This window comes from Epinephelus moara, chromosome 12 (assembly GCF_006386435.1).
Source record: "Epinephelus moara isolate mb chromosome 12, YSFRI_EMoa_1.0, whole genome shotgun sequence".
NCBI classification, from domain to species: domain Eukaryota; kingdom Metazoa; phylum Chordata; class Actinopteri; order Perciformes; family Serranidae; genus Epinephelus; species Epinephelus moara.
Window position 1 is genome coordinate 24,389,957 of NC_065517.1, and position 23,245 is coordinate 24,413,201.

The window sequence follows — 23,245 nt, forward strand, 5'->3', positions numbered from 1 at the left end:
ATCAAAATATTGATTATAGCAGGTTTAAATCCCAGGATCCAAATACGAACTATCAAGCATTGGCTAAATGGGGGATCTGCTTAAACAAAGTAGAACAGGGTTTATTAGCATGGTGGTCATTCATCGCTGTCACATATAATTGTCAGAATTGTCTGTCCATATCATAAACAGCTGGTTCTTACGACTGTCTTTGCTCCCCAGAGGTTTACAGCAGCCGTTTCAGTTTAGCGTCCTCACAAAATCACTTCATCGCTTTGAATTCTTGTTGTCTGCAGGTGTGCGCCCAGCTGGATCTGCACTTTTACTTTTCACATTAAGAAGTAATTGCCACTCAGGCCTCGTGCGCTGCGGTTTACAGATGGTTGCAGCTCTTTGGAGGCCTGCAATGTTGTCTCTGTGAGTTTTACTACGTGCTGAAAGATTGTCACCTTGCTGTTTCTGCGGACTCTAGATAGCACAAACCCTCGACCACAGACTTGGATCACATCGTGTCTCGTGTGTGAAGGAGTGTGAGTGTTTTCCCAAAACAAACACAATCTCTTCTCATTATGTCCTCATTAATGCAGGGTTAGCATGGAGTCAATTTTATCAGCTGTTCGTGGCAGACTCCATTGACACAAGTCTGGACGCACTTCAATCACTCGCCCCCCTGTTTCCAATAAGGCCGTGTATTACGTAGGAAGGGATCTGCTTCTCTGTCCAGACATCATTCTGTGATTTGGCCTCTATGGAAATTTATGATCCAAGGGCAAACCAGATATTTCTGATTAAATCAAGACTCTTTCGAGCGCAGCAGATGCATGATTGCCATCCAAGAATAAACAGTTTGGGAAGCAGTTTAGCAACTCAGTGGTTGTAACATCATAATGTTACAGAGAGAGGCTTGGTTTCAGGGCGGTTGCCATGGGAAACCAATAATATAACACTTAAAAGACAGACAGACAGTGAGAGTGTGATTAAGTTAGACAGTGGAAAGTATTAAGTATGTGAAGAATGAGGGCAGGGCCTGAGGGCCATTATGTCACTGTCTTTTTTCGATCAAAATGTTTGTATGTGTGTGTGTGTGTGTGTGTGTGTGTGTGTGTGTGTGTGTGTGTGAGTGTTTCACAGACAGACAGACACACGTGTATGTGCATGTGTAGGTTGGTACGAGGAACATATGCAGGTAAGCCCCGAGGTAAAAGGACTGCTGTTAAACTGTTCTAGAAAATGCTTGCACTCATGCACCTGCAATGTGCTCCACTTTTATAAGAGCACCTTCTCACCTCGCACACAAAATCACAGACGCTGACCCCCCACTCACCCCTAATGAGTTTGCCATTAACCCCTAATAACTGTCCTCAAACTCCCATCAATAACCAGGATCACCAGTGAAGGCTCATGTGCAGAAGGACGTATGTGTGGAGGGGTTTACAAGGTAGAGGGAACTCATCGGAGGTTAGGGTGATGCAGCGTTAAGATTAAAGTCATATAAATCAGTAGCTGTAGATATAATTTCATGGAAACAACAAAGACATGTATGCACTGACTGAGGTGTCCTTTCTCTGTAATAACCGGAGGTGGTACGCAAGTGACAATGAAGTTTCCACTCTCCTATTTTGGGGATTTTTTTTTCAATCGACCTGCACATGCAATTGTATGATGTCTTTCTAGTCTTCCAACTACTCAAAGCGCTCTTTACACTATGTGTCACAGTCACCCATACATTCACACACTGATGGCCTACCATACAAGGTGCCACCTGCTACTTAGTTTTTAACACATTCACACACCAATGGAACAGCCATTGGGAGCAATTCAGGGTTCAGTATCTTGCTCAAGGATACTTCGACATGCGGACTGGAGGAGCTAGGGATCGACTGTAGGTCCTCGGATTAGTTGCCGACCCGCTCTACCTTCTGAGCTACAGCCGCCCCTGATCCCCTAATCATTACAAGACATGAATGAAACCTCAGAGACGTCTGTGCAGAGTTTCTTTGCAGGGCCTTCTTGATGTTTGTTGTTCGTGTTATGCTGTTTTCGCATGGAATCATGCAGACGGTAACGATAAACCTATATTATTTTAGTGGACAAGAGCAGGACGGTAAAATTAGGTGAGGCCATCAGAGTATCGGCAGTGATAATGGTAGATGGCACTGCCACCTAGTTTTAAAATATTCTAACTTTTCGCCATCCTCCGCAACGGAATTTACAACTAGATGTTGCGTAGCTTCCTCACACCAGAAGAAAACATGGGCAATCTGGACATTACTAGAATAATAACAAAAAATAAGATACACAAAATAGTTTTATTTAACATATTTTATTCCAGGGTGGCAAGTGGCTCACCTGGTGGGGTGGGTGCCCCATGTACAAAGGCTACGTCCAAGCTCGATTCAAACCTGTGGCCCTTTGCTGCATAGCATCTCCTTTCACGCTACCACTGTCTTATCAAATAAAGGCCAAAAAGCCCAATGCATACTCTAAAAACATATTTTATTCCATTCTTTGTAAACGGTATACAGCATCACCATTGTGACATTTTGTCACGCGTGTTTCGTTTTGCTGTCCTGCCATTCCATCAGACTGTTTTTTTCCGTGCCGTCCAGTAGGTGTTGTCCGTCTGCCGGCTACCATCTGCCTGATTCCATGTGACTGAAGCATTAGCAATAATTAAAGGAAACATGTGAATGTGAAGTCATATTTTATGTATTAAACAAACCTAAAGTCTGATTGGTCAGATTGAGCCATAAAATCCATCGTCAACCCATGAAATTGATTTAAAGGGCTAGTTCGCACAACTTACCAAGTAAATAAATACATCATTCTCACTTAACACTGGTCAGTCATGCAGAAAGTTTTGGTTTTATTTGCCCACATGTTTTAAAAAAAAATATCTGTCTCTGAATAGAATTAAATTTATGGCACTCACAACACTGAAAACATTCAACAACAAAGTATCTTTTCCAGAAACAATGTCACGCTGGACATTTCACAGACCTCACTGTCGACAGTTTTCAGTGGAAACATTTTCTGCTTAAGAAACGGTCCCATGAAACTTGTTGACAGCATGTTCTGGGGATTATCATGAGTCATTGTTTCTGGGGAGTTATGTTATTTATTAATGTGTTTTCTTTATGTTTTGAGCCCCACAAACAGAATTCCATTCATCTTCATCATTTTGGGGTGGATTCAAAAGAGTCACACACAGATATCTGAAATAAGGCAAATAAAAGCCAGTTTAACTATCTGCATGGCTGGACAGGGCGATAAAACCTTTTGTTTGCTTATTTTTAAAGGAGTAGTTCGACATTTTGGGAATCAGAATCAGAATCAGAATCAGAAATACTTTATTGATCCCCGAGGGGAAATTATTTATGTTACACGTGCTCCTTGCAAGAGAGGAAAGATATGTGAAAATATAAGAAATTTAAACAGTAGTATTAACAAATATATAGTTAAATAAACAGGAATTATTAACAAACATAAACGTAAATAAATATATATATATACATATATATATTGTAAACTGAACAAGATTGTTGTTACTCTTATCTGCTTTTTCACAGAGACTTCAAAGTGAAGATCAACACCACCTTCACATCTGCCCATTAGAGATGAAACACCTAAGAGACAGGTAGCTTAGCATAGCATAAAGACAAGGTAAACGGCTTTCAAGGTGCTTGTTGTCACATTTTTTATATCTCTAGAAAGAGCAGGCCAGCGGTTTCCCCATTGTGTTGATGCTAAGCTAAGCCAAGGATCTTCTGCTGGGTGCGTTGGTTGTTGGCGTTCAGGGACGCCGTATCAAGTTCTGCCTGTTACATGCATTGTCTTCTTTCAAAATACACTTCGGTTTTCACAGAAAATTTAACGTTTACATACTGTCTCTTTCAAAATGAATGCACTACGTCAGTACAACATCGCCAATTGATGTTTTTTTCCCCCAACAATTAAAACGTGGTTGGGTTTAGGAAAAAAGAACAGGGTTTGGCTTAAGAATCTTACGGGATGTGAACACCACTCTCATGGGTGAAGGTTGGTGGTTATTGGACCCATACACCACCCCTCCCACAAGCCCTACTCGGACTTTTGACACCTTAACTTTCGTTCTTGTCCCGCCGTGTTTCCCCATGACGCTTCAGAGTGCCATTTAACTATAACAGCGACCAGCCCCGTATCATGCAGATATTTAAGAACACCTTTTTTCGTTGGTTTCTGACGCCACAAGTCACTGCCCAAGCGTTGGATTTCTACAATTTCAGAGTGAAACCGCGTTGATAGGAAGCTTAATGCCTGGGTTGTAGTCCTGTGTGTGTTTGACCCATCTACCACCACTCTGACATGGGCTTTGTTGCTCTTTATACTACGTCAACTGACTTCCTCCTTTGCTGCTGTAATATGACGGCGGATAGTCTGTATGGCTTAGATCACATGATCACACCATCCTGGGTCACAATTACGTGAGTTATATACCAGTAATAGTTCATTACTTTTTGAAGGTATAAATACGAACATTGAATGAGAACAGCCTGACAGATGTGAGAGTGAGATCGATTTTCTCATCTAGCTCTCGCCAAGAAAGCTCATAGGCACATTTCCCAAAATGTTGAACTACTCCTTTAAAAGACCAGCTCCTGTTTTGTGTTTTGCTGTTCACATCAAAGCAAACCTATGGGATTTGAGTACATTTAAATACACATTTGAGCTGCCCCTAAGAACATAGATCTACCTGGGTGGGGAGGCTTGTGTCAAATCTTGCCAGGAGCGACAGAATTCTTGGTACTTCCAGCTTTTAACTCCTCTCACCTCTGACCCTCAGCACACTCTCCCCAGTAATCAACTCAAAACCGACACAGCAGTCAGAGACTATGACCATGTATGGCTGCTGCCCTCCTCACACCGGCACATCAATCACCACAATGTCAGACTGGATGCTGTCATTTTATTGTCAGGAGTTAAGCCTATTTCAAAGTGGAATGTGACTACAAACATATTTTATTCAAAGCAACACCCTGACATGAGTAATTGTTTAGCTTGGGAGGGTTACATGCATACATATGACATTTATGGCATGTGGCGTTTAGCAACAGAAGCTGGCCAATGCAATTACAGTCTGAAAACGTATTTGCATTTCAGTGTTGGTGGTCAAAACCTCGACCTAACAGACTTCTCAGATGATTCAAATATCCTGCCGCTAATAGAGACTGACATCTCTCACTGAAACACACTTAGTATGCTGACATCCACGTTGCTATGACAGGTGTGCTCGTGGCCCAGGTGGTACTTATTTAAACAACTGGAACAACGCCTAGAGATGACATCATGACACTAGATATGTCATTGCTGGCAGGTCTGACAGGTACAGGTGGGTGGGGGTGCTGGTTCGAGCTAAGTCAGGTGATCAGTTGTACCCAGTATTGTGGAAAATATTAGAATTATTAGATTTTCTCGTGTCTGCCTTCTTATGACTGTCATTTTTTCCCACTACAAAAAAGTTCAAGTCATGAAATTCCTGATTCTGAGAGTTTTCAGTGAGATCTGTCACTCCTGCCGAATTCCAGCATGTTAAGTGGGGCAGAGAAATTAAATTCCACTGGCCTGCAAAGACATGATTCCCTCTTTCCCCCTCACTCTCTGCCCCAATTACTCTCTACACTTTCCAGGAGTTGATGGACTGTGGCTGCATGGAAGAAGTTGACATTATTTATCATCCAAATACACTATGTTTCTGTTCTCTCTATTTGCGCTGCTCCCGCCTAGGTGTCTAGATATTCCCAAGGGCCCAATTTCATCCACTGTTGAGAAGAATTTCAGACTGACAAGCTGATGACATGTGAGTGGAGAAAGTTAATGAGTAACACTCCCCTCTCCCTTAACAACTACTGTCAGAATGCCCGAGAGGAAGGCATTTAACTCCAAGCTGCTGCTCAGCGGCCCGCAGCAGTGAACTGTGGTTGCATTAAGTAGCTCCCAGGTGTGAATGTATATAAGTAGATGAATGTGAAGCGGGGTGTCGCAGAAAAAGTGCTCTGCAAATGCCTCCCAAAAGATGGAAAAGAGAACGACTGAGAGGGAAAAGACCACAACAAATAGCAGCTGCCTATATTCAGAGAAAGCGATGACCTCATGCACTAAGTGCTTGCAGTTGAGTAGGAGGCATAAAGAAACGTTGCAGATCGACTGACAGTATAAGTGGAGTATGTAGGAGAAAAAGAGGAGAGAAAAGAAAGTCTGGCTGTAACGTGCCTTTAAACTCAGCCATAAGGTTTGGCTCACAGCCCTCTGAAACTCATCAGGCTTTATGGCACTTTTGATATTTTGGATGTTGTGACTGTCTGGAGGATTTGGGCTCCTTTCCCTGAGATTTGATTTTACAAACAGTGTTCGAGAAACTTTAAAAACCATGTGTGCTGCGGTCTGTGAGCCTGTCAAAAACTGCTTCATCTATTTGACAGATCACCGTGCAGATGTAGATTGAAAATCAAATAAAGTTAAAAAATGAAAAATAAATTTCCTTGTGGGTAAAAAAGCATTTTGAGGAGTATTTCACCCATTCCTGTCTCATAGCTGATGATGGATATGACTATTAAAGCATGCAGCAAAGCAGCTCTGTCCAGAGGAAGAGTGCAGACAGAAACCCCACCACTTCTTTTCTCCTGAGCTTCACAGGCCCGTCATTTATCACCACCATCAGCCAGATTAGTCACCAATTTGGCCTGTTACCCCTCACATGAAAACACAGTGATGCAGACTGATATTTATCAACTTTATCACAGCTCCTCCAGCATGTGCCTACTGTATGAGGTCAGAACTTGTTCCATGACTGCTGCTGAGACGCCAGCATCATATTTTCCTCCCATAAAGTAACAACAGTGCACACTGTCACAGTCTGTGTCTGCTGCAATGGCTCACTTAAACTTTTTTTTTCCACAAATGCAGATGATAAATGAAACTGTAAACTCCAAATTAAATATTGTAATGCTTTGTACATGGATGCAATTAATCTATTTTTTCTTGAAAAATTTGCAGCAACTGGGGGAATGCACAGGCAAGAATATGCATGCAAGTGTTTTACACCTTTTAAAAAAATAACAGCATCAAGACTGTGATGTTAACGCAGTAAAATGCGCAGATTGCAGCAATAAACTGATCAACAGCACACGTTGCACCCACTCTCATCTATAAAAGTGGAGCCATTAAACTACCAGAGGAGAAAGCAACAGTGCCCAAACAATTCCCAAAGTGCATAACACACTAGTGCAAAACGTGCACCTGCTCAGGGACAACGTAAACAAATCTTTTTTACCTGTCCATCCGCATCCCGGTGCGCAAAACGTGACGAATAGCGCCAAGAGCGTCCTGCTTGCGGCTAAAGCCATAGTGAGTGTGGCGCGCTACTGCTGAGGAGCGACGCACCAGCTGGATGCAGAGGGCTGGGACACACCGGCCCTCCCCTCCTCCTCCTCCTCCTCAGATGGGACTGCTGCTTTTCACCGTGAACTCTGCGCTTCTTTGTGTCAGCAGAAAAACTTTCAAAAAATGAATAATTACAATCACATCCAGACGGGTTTGATTTGAAAGAGATGACACAATGTGGAGTGGGCTTTAAAAGCATTTAAACTTTTAAACAGAGCACTTTCCAAGTATTTAGAAACCTATTATATAGGTTGTCATAATTTTAATTTATTCTATGCATTTATATTCTCCAGCTGCCTATAAACGTGCCTGCAGGCTGCTGCAGGGTGTCTTTGACTTTTTGATCAAATAAAATAAAACTGTTAAATGTCTCCCTCTTCAGGGTACACCACCGATTTCACCCAAAATGTGAAGGTCTGGTAGCAGGTGGAGGGAGGGAAAAAAGACTGCAGGGTGTAAGCCACTGATTAGTGCCAGAATAATTCAGAGCTGAGGTTTTGTACACGCTGTCCACTACTGCTTTTCATTTACAAACCACACCTTCTCCTCCAGATTTCCTTTAATGTTTACAAGTGCTTTTCTTCTTAAATCTATAAGAACGTTGTTGTTATGGTTTGTATAGTTTCTTATCCAAAAAAACCTTCAGTTCCACCTGTCCTCTTCTGTTCCAGTCTCATTCTTGCAGACCTGGACCTCTTTAGGATCAGACGTTTCCATGACACCATCTCTCTCCAGGTGTAAGAAGACAGGACTGTGAGCCAAGACTCTAATGAATGATCTAATCTGCGTGTGCACGATTACATGCATTTTCCAAAGAGGTCACTTTAACCACTAGATGGAGCAACACGTCATATTTTTATGTATAGTAATGCCTGTGTGCAATAAAGGGGAGATTTGATTAGAGCTGATGTTTTCCAGTAGTAGCAGCAGTGGAGCTGAAGTTTCATCTGACATGCTCTCTGTGTGTCTGTGTGGAGTTAAGATCACTGAGTCTGACTACTACAGTCAGTGTGTCTATTACATGATGTAGTTTTATAACAGAGTTCGGGAGCAGAGACCACACCATCAGCTGCACCTGATCCATTACCTTCTCACGCTCTCAACTCCCCGGTTTTCTCCCATGTTCCCACCTTCAGCCAACACTCATCACATGCATCCATCTATCTGTCCATGACCTGCATTTTTCCCCCATTCCTTCACCCCTCTACCCATATCGGCCATCATCACCTCATGTCTTCATCCCTCATCTTTTATCAGTTCTTCCATCACCGGTCATCACTCAACCCTCATTCATTCACCTATCACCCCTCATCCCGTCATCCCTTGACCCTCATCCACCCACCCCTCACCCTTCATCTCCATCTCTTCATCCTTCGACTCTCACCCCTTGTCCCTTGATCCTTATCAATTCATCCATTCATCCATTCACCCCCCACCCTTCATTCCCCCATCCTTTCATTCCACAACACTCATTCGTCACTCACTCTTCACCCCCTCATCCTTTCATCCGTCAACACTCATCCCTCACCCTTCATCCCCTCATTCTGTCATCCCATCAGCACTCATCTACTTATCCCTCACCCTTCATCTCCTCATTCATTCATCCCTCAAAACTCATCCACTCACCCCTCATCCCTTCATCCTTTCATCCCTCTACCTACATCCATTTATCTTTCAACTTTCATCCCCTCATCCTTTCATCCCTCTACCCTCATCCATTTATCTCTCACTAATCATCCTCTTATTCCCTCACCCTTCATCCTTTGACTCCCACTCTTTATCCCTTCATCACCTCATCCATTTATCCCTCACCCCTCATTCCTTCATGCCTTTACCCTCATTCATTCACCCCACACCCTTCATCCCTTGACCCTCATCAATCTATCCCTCACCCTTCATCTCCTCATTATTTCACCCATCCATCCACCAGCCTTCATCCCCCATCCCTCAACCCTCATCCCTTCATCCCGCACCCTCCATACCCTGATCCCTTAATCCCAAATCTCCTCAACCTTTATCCCCCATCCCTTCATTCCTCCACCCTCATCCATTCATCCCTCTCTCCCCATCCCCTCATCTCTCCACCCCTCAACCCTCACCCTTCATCCATCCTCCCTTAGCCGTCATTTCCCCATGCCTTCATCCCTTAACCCTTAACCCTCATCGTTTCATCCCCAATCTCCTCAACCTTTATCCCCCCCTCCATCCCTACATTCCTCTGGCCCTCATCAATTTATCCCTTGACCCTCACCCCCTCATCCTTCTACTCAAACCCTTGGTGTGGTCTCTGTTAATGAATTTGTCTTTGTATGACTCTTAAAACAGATCACACATTACATAGATATTGAATATGAGGTTCTGCTCCTGTTAAAGATAAATACTAGTAATGGTACATGGTTTTAAATCCACTTTAATTCTGTAAAGTAGTCTTAATTAAATGCAGTAAAACTTTAAATTAAAACATCTAGGAAGCACTACTTCTTCATTTTTATCCCTGGTACTTTTCCTGTAGTTAACTACCACACTAAAGTCTGAGGATTTGCTGCCTCATTAATCACCTCTGCTGCACATTTTGAATGTAGGAGCTCTTTGTGTTTCCCACAGATCATCTGGACTCTGCTGTAAAACCTCTTGACCTTTTTGTTATAACAGCACATATCCCATTGGAGCAGCAGCAGTGTGACAGATGGATAATTACTGAATCTATGCTCCTTTAACGGTGTCTTCATAGCTCAGAGGTTCATCTATCAGTAACATTCTCATTCATAGTGAAAGAACTGGAATAAATATGCTGCTGTAATGAATCTATCTGTCAAGTCAAGGTCGGTGCCTGTGTGGGCTCATCAAGAGACATCAAGCAACAGATTCACTTGTCTTGATGGTTTAACTGCAGACCAACATCTCCCTCTGTTGGCCAGAGCCTTCACCAACACTGGGAAGACATTTCAACCATCTCTTATTTATGAATGAATTCATGATTGACGAAAAGTCAGAGTTATGGCTTAAATATAACAGCCAGGTTTTAATCACACAGTAGCCGCTCTGTAAAATAAAGTACTGCGGACAACTCAGACTCCTCAGGCTGTTTTTCTGTATTTGTTACTCAAAAAAGGGGCCAGAATAGCCACAAAATCAATACATGCGTCAGTGGTCACCTCCGTGGCCCCCAAGGGCCAGTAAAGTAATTGCAGTTTGTCTTTTTTATGTTACTTCTGCCCTAAAAACCATAACATCATAAACTCATTACTGGGGCTGACTGAGTCTCTGGAAGCCCCTCTCTCTGTCTCTCTCTCTCTCTCTCACACACACACACACACACACACACACACACCACTGCAGTGTCTTGCAATAGTGCATGAGTCAGCACAAAACAGAGTACAATTTTAAACTAAAAAAAACTTATCAAAGCAGATAATTGTCTCTTTCACCCACTCCCTGCAAACCTGCAATTGTGCACACACTGTCACTCACACACACACACACACACACACACACACACACACACACACGCTTCAGCCACCTCGGTATAGTGTATACAAGGTGTCACATCTTGTTACACATATGCCTGGGGTTATTTATGTCAGGTCCTGCCATAGCTCTCTCAAGTGAGGTGACAGGAAGCTTGTGATGAAATAATCCGTCTCTTCTGATATACTGTATCCAACTGTACTGCATGTGAAGCTGAGCTTATATGAACAGAGTGTTCCAGTTCTATCAACAGTTTTACATTTCTCTGTCAGGCAAAGGCGTGGTCGACATCTACCCATGTTTAAGACACAAGTTATACTTCTTTTTAAACAAATATGCAGACTGTCGCGTCCCCTGGCACTGCTCCTTTGGGGTGTCTCATAGACAGAGATGATGAATTACTGAACTAGCTATCACATTTCGCCACTGTTTTTATGTTTCCCTTATTTTCTGGGAGAGTCGAGAGAAAGAAAAACACCTAATTAGCTGTCTCAGAGGCAGTAACTAAAAATAGGGTGGTTCGGCAAACAGAAACAACAAGCTCTGAGGGAAAACTGGTCCTCAGTTGCCAGTTTATTAGGTACATTCATTCATTTACAGTAACCGCTTATCCTATTGGGGGTCGCCAGGGGGCTGGAGCCTATCCCCGTTGTCACTGGGCAAGAGGCAGGGTACAGCCTGGACAGGTCGCCAGACTATCACACGGCTGACACATAGACACAGACAACCATTCATGCTTACATTCACACCTAAGGACAATTTAGAGTCACCAATTAAGCTGCATGTCTTTGGATTGTGGGAGGAAGCCGGAGTACCTGGAGAAAACCCACGCTAACACAGGGAGAACATGCAATCTCCGCACAGAAGGGCTCCCCCATCCCAGATGCTAGACACCACAGTGACTCAGTTGCTGAATACACGTGTCAGAGTGTCAGACTGCAATATTTTGTCACACAATATATGTATTTTTGTGTGAGCAGATGATTTGAGTCCTATCTGACAGGCAGATCTATATCTGGGCTGGACCAATACGCTGCTGTTGGCCTGATTGTGTCCCTGTGCCTGCTGGGAAACATCACAGAGCTGTCAGAGGGGTCCCTATGAGTGCAGCTGTGGTACTCCTAAGAGAGGCATTTCTGAATAAACTCCCACCACAGATTAGTTTGTTACTTGTTAGATGCAATGAGGCAAGATTCAGTACTGAAGGTCACAGAGGAAGGCTGCACACTGCAGGCTGCAAAATAAATAGTTTATTTCTCTTTTCTTTCTACAAGATCTTCCTCAGCGACAGTCAATATTACCTGTTTCAAAAAGGCTTGGCCATGTGTTGTCAAACACAAAGCGCTTCCCACAGATGATGCCAAAAACTGCCCATGTAATAGTGCTCTGGAAGGGTGCTGGTAACATCTGGTGAAGCCACTGAATTATTCTCCATCTTCCTCCCGGACTCTGGCAGGTGCCTGGACTCTGTTTTGAAAACTCTTGGCACAGCTGCCTACCTGCTGGTCGCTCTTTGTCACAGATATGAGGGCTACAGCCAGCAGGTAAAATGTGGTTTCTGTTGAGCAGAGAGACAGACCACTGCCCAGTGTCGGACAGGGACCAACTGGCAAAGCTCATTTGACCCCTGAACTTAAGTCATCCATAGTAAGGGGGGGGAGTTGCCTGGCTACTGTATTTTACTCAGCATCTGTCCGACAGAATAAGATTTAATCCTATGATACAGTAAGTTTTAGAAAGCTATCTTAAGGTCATGGTTAAATTCTAGATCTTTATGGCAGTGTTAAAGGAGACATACCATGGAGAATTACAAGCACTAAATGGTCGATACCATTCAAACTGTATTTAGTAACATATTTTAATCCCTGTTCTACAAAAAGATGAAAATTACAGACTGTAACTCAATAGACTAATCTATCCTTTGTGACTATACTGAAAAATATCTGATTATATTGAGGAGTCTTATTAAAAGCCCCAAGAGACCCGCAGGACTATTGGCAATTTCCGCTGACATTACTGTTTGTAAGAGGCTGTAGCAGACTGAGCTATGAAACTAGAGTGAAGGTAGGATAGATCATATGAAACTAAAAGACTAATCATGTCATGCTAACTTTTTGGGAAGTGTAAATAATGCTCCAAAGATAGGATCATTTTGGCAAGGAGAAAAACGGGCATGGCCATTTTTACAGGGGTCCCTTGATACTCTCATCTCAAGATATCTGAATAGAAATGTGTTCAGTGGGTGCCCATGAGTATTCCCTTTATACACATACTTTATGCAAATCCCATTCAGTTTTGGACACAAACCATGCAGTGTTTTGCATGCAGATGGCAAAAGAAGAATAAATATATTCATACTGTCTTGACCTTTTCTCTTCTCTGCTGGTTTGGGGGGAATCTCAACATCTTGTCCAAAAATGCACAGAGTAGCATTGTGACAATGAGTAGCAAGAACTTGGGAGTTCAGCAGAGTACGTTATCTGTCCTGTTTCGTGAACAGATAGTAAGAAAGGCTAAAGCCATCCTTTCCAACAGCTTCCACCCCTCATTCTCCAAGTTCCAGTTTTTGCCTTCTGGCTCTCGGCTCAGATCTGAGCAGCAGCAAGATAAATCCCCCCATGGAGTCCAAACGCTGGTGGAGGTGGTGATGGCTGATGACTTTGAGGCTGATGGCTGATGAGGCGCATGAGGCTGATGAATCCGAGGAGACTAGGCATTTCTGCACACTGAGGTCCCCATACAGTCTTAGAAATGCATAAACTGGGTACAATCAGAGTGAGACCTGAGCCCGTGGATTTCATTAGCCCAGTTTAGCCCCATAGAAGCCATTTCACTGTAGTGAGACCATTTCGAGACATCACTATATTAAATGACCTACTGTGACCTTTAGTATAATCACAGCCTCATAAAACTTTACAGCCACACACCAGAGACCTTGGGCATTCAGATGCATATGGCTTTATGGTGACAACAAGGGTGTTTATTAACAGTTTCCAAAACAGAATGGTTCGCCATCCTCTTGCCGAAAAATGCAGTTCTTACAGAAATTTCCAAATGTCAAAAGTTTTTAACACCAGACCACAGCATGATTTTTTCTATGGCATCCCCCAAGGTCTTGGTGTCTTAATGTGGCATTTTGGAGGGATTTTTGACCATTTTTTAATTACTTTTCAACTGCGAAAAAAGCTTAAATTTAGCCCCAAATCTGCATAACAAATGGTATCAACACCATGGGACTGACCATCATATACTTCTGTCATAATGTTCCAAGCCAGTGGTTCCCATCTGGTCCAGCCACGGGGTCTTTTCAAGTAGCTGTACCCCCGCCAACATTTGTATGTGGAGCCCATGTGTAAATGGGCTAAAAAAAATGAATGAATGAAATGGGATTGTCCATGGGTTCCATGATGGCCCCATGCCAGTTACCCACATGGTTGGGTTTAATCAAGTAAGGCCCACATAGGTTATACTAGGGCTACCTGGGTACAAAGTGGGTATCGGCCCGAAATGGGCATCTTATCTGGGGCCTGCCTGGGTAAACCCACCAATGTGGTCAATGGGCATAGGGCCAATGTGGAACCTGTGGACAATGCCATGTAGGGTCAATTTTCTGTCCATTTACGAATCAATTTAATCCCCACATGGCTGGGTTTAATCAAGCCCCACACAGGTTATGCTAGGGCTACCTGTGTACAAAGTGGGTATGGGCCCGAAATGGGCATCTTATCTGGGGCCTGCTTGGGTAAACCCACCCATGTGGGCAATGGGCATAGCACCAATGTGGAACCTGTGGACGATGCCATATAGAGCCCATTTTTCCATCCATTTACAACCCGTATGGGCCCCACATACAAATGTTGGCTGTGCTGTTAGTAACTCACTTTAAAGCAAAGACAGCACCTAAAAATAAAAGCTCTGTGTCAGAAATTCACTGTACCTAATAATAATGATAGTAATAAAGTGTGTTTTTTACAAACTTGGCACATTTACGAGTCACTTGCGGTCCATTCAGTATGGACCCACGACCCACTTTGAGACCAGGACCCACCAGTTGGGAACCACTGTCTTAAGCCCTTAAAATCTCTAAACTTTTGAATAGGCACCTACCTAAAACAGATTCATGACTAGAAAAGCTTGCCACACAGTGCTGAGCCGCATCTCAAATCAATCTTCAGGTTCCCAGCTTTCAGATGCTGTATGCCACTTGTATGTTGCATATACTGCTGATCTGCTGTCTACCCCTAAAGATCCCCTGCCCCCCTTAACAAACACACAAAAAGGGTCTCTTCAGTGGCCATGCACTCTGCAGAGGAGATAAAGAATATACATATGTTAAGGTATACAGCAGGATCATGGCTTTAAAAGATTTTTCCTCCCTGGAAAAAAGGAAGTAGTGAATGTCCCTCAAATCCCAGAGCTGGATTGATCTTTTACAATTAGAACATCCACCATCCCCTCACTGAGGCTGAAACACACCCCCCGCCCTTCCTGCGCGACAAGCAGAGTAAAACCAAGTGCCAGCTCGGAGATGCGCGACAGACCCAACAGCCACGGAGCACGGAGCGAGAGGAAATGTTAACTGGAGCTTATAATTAATTCACTATTACATGAAAAAACCCACAAATAATTTTACATGCTGCCCGTATGGAAAACGATCTTTGTGTCCAGCCGCAAGAAGAGGCTCACCTGAAGACCACTGAACACAGATTGCACCAAAGCCGCTCAAGTTTGATCTGTGTCGGAGTATTTTTTACTCCCTGCCTGACCAGTGTGGACCAATGATGGCTCTAGTGGTTCACCTGAAGACGGTCGCTCACCTCCGGGGGAAAGGTGACAGGATCGCCAAAGTTACATTCAGAGGTAGGATAAGGTGTGTGTGTTGCAGCCTGTGTGTTGTGAAACTGAATCACCCAGTGTGTAGTGGCCGGATTTGATTCATGTTAGACGACGTGATGGGAGATGATCAGCGGTCCCGGGTGCGTAAAAAGTTGGGGGAACCCCACCGGAGACGCGCTGTTCCCATGCGCCTTTGATCCAAAGATGGAAACTGGACTAATATCCTTCATATAAAAGGCAGAAAGAGAGTGCAGCAATCTACAATACAATTTAAAAATCCAACCCTACTCTAATGGGAGTTTTGCACTTGTTATATAAGCGTTTGGTACACTCCCTCATATTCATATCATGGATACTATGCTCCAATGCCTTCTCATATCTGTGCAGAAACAAACCATTTTGTTAACCAATTTTCCAGTCTTTTCCAGCTGTCAGGACCTGGGCTTCTCTTAGCTTGAATATGAATAATTAGTATATGACTTATTCATCATAACCTCAAAAAGAAAAAGCACTGTGTACATCCCTGCAACTATAGTGACACTGCAGTGATTCCTTATCACTGATTTCCCTTGATGGGTCATTTTACTCATGAAGCAATAAGAGGCCAGTAGGTTACAATTTATTGAGCTGGTGGCATTGATTATCTGAGGAGGTGCCAGAGGTGGAGGTCTTCTTTATCATATGTTCAGGCTAAGTGCCAATCCTATAGTTCTTTGGTGTTTTATAGCTCCTGAGGGGTCATTATCCTAACACCTTCCTGTTCAGAGGAAAGAGGGATCACCGAAGGATTGGAGGGACATTTGGAGGGAGTTCAGGGGATTTATTCATCGACATCAGAGAGAGAAAAGGAGACAGGAAGAGAGAGGTGTGTGTGTTTCAGCACCCTGGACAGCGATCAGTCTGCTCTCTGACAGATGACAGGTGTTCAATCCCAGCTGATCTCTGATTAGACTCCTGCTGTCAGCATCAGTATTGTGTAGGATGATACAAGACCACCACCCCCTTCCTCGTCTCTCCGCTGCTCTGTGAGTGTGTGTGCATGAGTGTGTGTGCACCGGAGAGAGGATGGCTTTCAGTGTTGGGCTCTGCGCTGCAGTGAATTCACCAGGGTCTTGATTTTACATGAACCATGTCATCCAAGTCAAGGATTAGATTGGCTGCTCCTCGCCCCCCATGGACCAACTGTCGGCACAGTAGCTGCAGCTCATCTGTTTGCTAAGTTGTTAGTCTAAGAAACAATGTGTGTGTGTGTGTGTGTGTGTGTGTGTGTGTGTGTGTGTGTGTGTGTGTGCCTTTTTAATACTCCACTTTCTGCCTTACAGTACAGTCACTTATTCACTATATTTCAGAAGAAAAAGTGCATATGCAATCTTCCTTCTAGTTGCAGGACAGGTGACACATGCAAACAATTAAAAGAGAAAGAGAAAAGGGTTCCCCCACTTCGTAAGCTCCGATAGAGCAAACCTTAGTGTAAAGGTAATCAGAATCAGAAATATTTTATCGATCCCTGGGGGGAAATTGTGGTACTTTACTGTCACTCTGATGTATAGTATAGAGAATTATAAGAGAGAAGAAATAAAAAGGATGAAACAAAGAGTGTAAAAATACATAAAAAATATGTGCATTATGCTACAATGTACAAATATACACCAGTCAATAAAAAAAAAAAAAACACTGACAGGTGAATTGAATAACTTTGATTATTTTGTTCCAGTGCATTGTTCTGCTGAGAAACCTTTGGTTCTGGCTTTCATGTGGATACCACCTGACATGTTCCAGCCACTCACACAGTTGCAGACCAAGTACACCCCTCATGGCAACAGTACTCCCCAATGGCAGTGGCCCTCCAGCAGGATAATGCACCATGCTACACTGCAACCACCACTCAGGAATGGCCCAAAGAATGTGACAAAAACCTCAAAGGGTCAACCTGGCCTCCAAATTCCCCAGATCCCAATCTGAATGAGCATCTGTGGCACGTGCCATTAACCCACCTCACAACCCACTGGACTAAGTGGATCTGCCGCCAACACACTGGTGCCAGACACCGCAGGACACTCCCTGAGATCCTGTGTTCATGCCTCGACAGGTCAGAGCCAAGTCCGATCCAAGGAGGCCCCACCTTGAGCAGATTGGGCCCTGGGAAATTTAGAAGCCAGGTCAACACCTTGAGCTTTTTGTCACGCTCCACGGGCCATATCTGAACGGTTTTGTAGTGTGGCATGCTGCTTTTTCTGCTGGGGGGCCACTGCCATTGGGGAGTACTGTTGCCATGAGGGGGGGTACTTGGTCTGCAACAGTGTTTGAGTGGGTGGAACATGTCAGGTGGTATCCACATGAATGCCAGAACCAAAGGCTTCCCAGCAGAACAATGCACTGGAACAAAAATAATCTATCTATCTATCTATCTATCTATTGTATCCACAGAATCTGAATCTCACTCTGAGTTACTGTTGTTTACAAACTAAAGAAATGAGAGATAATTTTTGTTTAGTTTTTACTGAATATTTGAAGGCAAACTGTAAAACCATATCACTTATTTTGTTGCAATTCTATTTACTTAAGTTAACTTTTTTTTTTTCCAATAATTTGTCATATTGTCAGGAATATCGTTGTCGCAAAAATACCCTGAAAGTGAAATTTCTACTCAGGTCACACAATTTGGTGTAACTGGTGATTTTGGCCACAGGGGGCAGCAGAAACAAGCTGTAAACACAACGTTGACACCTGTTAAGTAGATACGGCGAACTTGTTAGCAAACAGCCGCTTATCTGCACATCCAGCAGTTACAGAGCAACGTTTTAATTTATTTAGGGTCGTGGTGTCTGGTGAATGTAAGTCACACTCTCTTAGCTCTGTTTTTGTAGCAGTTCCTGAGGGAAATATGTGGCTTTGCCGCTGCTAAATACTCCAGTATATTCACGAGCTAGCTAGCTAACGTTAGCCGCTAATAACGTCTCGTTTCCGTTGGTGCCTAGCTAACCAACTTGCTACATCCGGGTAACACGTAACGTTACAGCTAATTAACCGGTGATATTTGAAAGACCCGGCAGCTATTCAGACGGTATTTTGAAGTTAACTAAAGACTCCCCAAACCCACAGACTGTAAAAATAACTAGCTGGATGAAAATAACGTTACATTCCGTATGATTAAAAAAAGATTTCATCCGTTTCGCCAAGTTTAATACCCAGGTAACCTTAGCTAGCTGGCGTCCATCTTTGCTTTGATGAGGAAACTAGAGGTACAACTTAGGAAACGGGTTAAAAACATGTTTAATCATTCAGCAGACGGAATATTGGTCAAGACAAGTCTTTGGGATTGTGCAAAGAGCTTCGGGACAATGGTAAGTTAAGAGTTTTTAAACGACCTTATTGGTTTTACAACTTAATTAAGAAACACTGATGAGTAAGTTACCCCAGTGTGTGCTAACTAAACATATGAGAGGCACAAACTGGGGCTAAGTTAGTACTGAGCAGGTGGTGTTCAGTGGCTTTTTAGTGCTTTTCCACTGAAAACGGCGATAATACAGCAGTGGAAGTACAACAGTAAACTTGTTGGCCTGACAATTAAACAGTAAGCTTCATAAACCCCAGGGGAGCTGAAGATCCAGGTGATATTTCTCAGTAGGTTCATCAGGCGACCCATTTCACATTGTCACTGATATTTAATACTGTGTGTGGATGGAGTGATTTTCTGTTAAACAGCAAGCAGGCCCATTTTTTCACATATTGTAATTTATTTGCATTAAATCACTTCATCTGACTATGAAACATAGATCCGTATTGTCTCATTATGTAATTTTATATAACCATACACATACATTTATTTCTCTGTTGTGCATCCCTAGCTGGGGCCTTTCTCCTCAACTCTGCATAGTTCTTATAGTTATAAATATTCCTCCAGACATAATTGAATTGCTTCATTTTATTGTTACCTCAAGGCATTGTCTTTTCTCTGGCCAAATAATAGCCTCTTAAGTCTTTCCATGTATGCAAATTAGGAGCTCTTTGTTTCATATTGGCCTGACTGTGTTACATCATGTTTCAAGTCATTTTGAAAGGGTTTCCTCATTTGGCAAGAGATTTAGTAAAACTTTGTTTTGGTAGGCATGAGATTTAGTTTAAAAAAAGGTAAGAAGGAAATCACTTCACCTGAGTGGTCAGATGTAAAGTTTGTGTTATTCATTATGATATTTGTGGGTCATTAGATAACAGAGAGCAGAGAATGACAGGAAAGGTGGGCGAGTGAGAGCAGTGCAACAGGGCTCAAACCCATCGTACACTGAATCACCACAGCGCAGCGCCCACCATATGATGAGTTTGGTTTTAAAAAATAATGCTTTTGATTATTTGCTAAGTATTTTGCCACTCACTAGAAAAATGTGTTATTTTCCAGTTAAAGGGCTGAAAGAGGCTGATGTCTCCCTCAGCAATTACTTAGCCACAGATTGAAATAATTGTAAATGGGAAAATTTATTACCCTTTTAACATCCTGAAAACAAACTGTTTATCTCGTTCTTCTCCATATCTTTTCTCTCCCCTGAATTGCAAGTGATGTCAGCCATTTATTAAAGACATAATCATCTGTATTTTTATTACTGCCCCAAATCCAGAGTTGATACATGTCATGTGGCAATTCTTCTCGCACTTAAAGTATTTGCATCATTCTTGCTGCATCCCCAGTCCCCAATGCAGTCCCCCAGTTTGATTGCTGTGGGTTTTTGAGTCATGCTTTTCCTTGCAGACTGTCAGTAGTACTTTCTGAGTGCTTTCAGCTAAAACAACTTCCTGTCTGGAGAGGAAGAGGTCTGCCAGGAAGCCCCAGCCCCTCCTGAGCATATCAAACAGTGTATGACCCCTATGGAGGCTGGTGGGGAGATGCTATGTCTGGCAGGGAAAGAGACCTAAACACACATAATCTAGCATCAGACATCTTCGATATTTTGAGAAAATAAAATCCATAAATTAGGGAATCGATTGCTTTCAAGGTGTAATATATAAAAAGCAATAAAGAAGACTGTTGACTTCCCTGTCCAGTCAGGCTTCAAGTAGTTCATTATTATCTACCATGGGCAATGAAGTCTTCTTCAAAGGGGAGGCATCAAAACTTAATTGATTTCATGACAAGTCTTTGATGAATCCTCGCTGTTATCTGTAGCTCTTGGCTTTATCATAGAGTGGCACTCCAGCTCTTGTTGCTCATAGGCTGGGCCTCTGCACAGTAGCCTGCAGTATTACACACACACACTGTACATGAGCGTTAACTTTAAATTAAAGCATTATTTCCGCTTAAAAGATATAATCCACACTACAGCTTTCTTCTTTTAGCCTAACTCTCTTCTACAGTCTGTCATCTACCACTTGTCAAACAACCTGACATCCACGCTGCTGCTTGAACAGTTTGTTACCATTTTACCTCTAAATCTTCATTATTTTCTTGGCTTAAACAGAGCTTTATTGAATTCACTTTATCCTACACACATCAGTGAAGTTCCTTTGCTTCCCCGCAGCACTCTAAAACTCTTTCTTTATGTCCTCTGCTGGAGCCGACATTTACTGTGTGTTTAGTGTGAATTGCGATAGCTATTTAGGATATACATCACCCCTTGCTCGGCTCGTAAATTGGTCAGGAAATAAGGCAAAATAAAATCCCAGTATGGCATAACAAAGATGAGCTGCTCGGAGACATACAGGGAGCCTCTGATTACATCCTAAACATTAAGGCAGATTAACAAAATGCTTTCCACTTTTCTTTTCTACACTGCTCTGTTTTCTTTGACTATATAGATCTGTGTAAAGGGGAAGAGAAGCTTGAGTCTTTCACAGTGTCTCTATCTTTGTCTTTTCACCTCCGTCTGTCTGCTCGAAAATGAGAACGTCATCTCCATCCCTTTTCTTTCTTCCACCGCAGGTCAGTTCTTTCAGTGCCACTCTGTTTTGTTTCTCACTGTTTCCACCGAGGCCAAAAGGCCCCCTGATTAGCAGAATGTTGTTTTAGTTTGGTGTGGAGCACCTTACATAAGCTTCACATGATCTACTTCTCCAAACCCACGTCTCGGTTAGATGAAAACAGTGGTACGACAGCGATGCCTGTGTTTTGAATAATGTGGGTGGAGTATTGTCTCCTTCCCTCTCTTACATTTAAGTGGTGTTTATTCTCTAAAAAAATCATCTCAAGGGATGTTTGCTTCGTAAGGTTGTAGAGAGTGGGGAGTGATTGGGAAAAAAGAGATGATAAAACTGGTGATTATGAGCTAGAGTAAAAATGGGCAAGTTGTATTGGTAAAATGATACTAATTAGTTTGTATGACGCATAATTTCAGTTTTGTTTTCACATGCTAACGTGTCTTTCTCTTTCTAAACTGAGAGGTTGTTCGCTCTGTGGATGTATGCATAAATTATTTCAGCACAAATAATAATAATGATGCATCAGATCCAGGCAGGATCTATTTATTTCTATTCAAATCTATATTTATAGCCAAACAGACAGGGGCTGTAATGTAGGTTCCTGTGCATGTGTGTATAAATGCAGTGCATATATACGCATGAATTTGTCTGTACTCTTCAGCTGCACACATGCACCCAAACAAATATCAACACCCACACAACGCCTTAGATACACAAAGCAAACTACCGCAACAAAGCAGAATACACTCAGCAGTGCAGCACCATTCATGAGCCACACAAAGCTACCAGGTGATCTCAGGCTGTAGCACGCATGAGTGAGTCAGGTTACTGTACGGAGAATGGCTCCCTGCACTGTGTATAACCTTAAATACACACTGCACCAATGCATTATTGTTTTCATGTTAATTTAATCACATGGAAATGCTTTACTCTCAGCAAAAGTCTCATTTCTTTTATGTTTCTGTGCCGCTGAAGTCTTTTCTCTCTGTTTATTTTTCTTCTGTCGCATAATGAGTCATATTGTAGCCATGCATTTCATTTCTGTCTCCTGTGGCTCCGCACAGCCGGTCTCATTCGTGTGTTTATCAGGTACTTAAGACCTTAATTTGTCTTTTCACTGGTGTATACTGTGACAGAGGTAAACAGATTTGAGACAGTAATGTTGATAAATGTATCTCAGGAAATCAATCCTTTACATTGGTAGAAGTACCAAAACTAGGGCTGGGCGATATGGCCTAAAAAAAAAAATTCTCCGATTTTTTCACAACAAATCCGATTCACGATTTAAATCGATTTTTTTCCCCTCCTAGTTAAAAAACAATATTTGCGGCCTGGTAGCACATACCGGGGGTCCAACACTTTCAGCATGTGAATAAACCTCGGCTTTTCCACAGTAGCCTATGGGCACCATATCTCTTGCAATATACATGGCGACTGCATCTGTGATCGCTTTCCACTGGACCCCTTTCTTATCATGCGGCAGTGTTTCCCCTACCATTATATTGGATCACAACAGAAGTAATTTAAGGTTACCTTTCCTATAGAACAGGTCCTTGTCCTTTTATTAAACAAACTAAATAGCCTTATTTTACAGGCTGAGCCTGATGTGTGTGGCTTGTGTGTGTGTGTGTGGAAC

At 42.7% G+C, this 23,245-nt stretch overlaps 2 protein-coding genes across 3 annotated transcripts in view; one reads left to right on the top strand and one right to left on the bottom strand.

Annotated features, from left to right (window-relative positions):
• fndc1 (fibronectin type III domain containing 1) overlaps positions 1-7,361 on the bottom strand; it is a 59,643-nt gene extending 52,282 nt beyond the window's left edge. The window contains exon 1 of the mRNA XM_050058225.1: positions 7,289-7,361. Within this exon, the coding sequence (XP_049914182.1) occupies positions 7,289-7,361 (73 nt within the window). The remainder of the gene's footprint in view (positions 1-7,288) is intronic.
• An 8,070-nt stretch (positions 7,362-15,431) lies between these two features.
• otofa (otoferlin a) overlaps positions 15,432-23,245 on the top strand; it is a 129,902-nt gene continuing 122,088 nt past the window's right edge. For both annotated transcript variants that reach the window (XM_050058906.1, XM_050058907.1), the window contains exon 1: positions 15,432-15,726. In XM_050058906.1, coding sequence (XP_049914863.1) covers positions 15,645-15,726 — 82 coding nt within the window. In that variant the 5' untranslated portion in view covers positions 15,432-15,644. The remainder of the gene's footprint in view (positions 15,727-23,245) is intronic.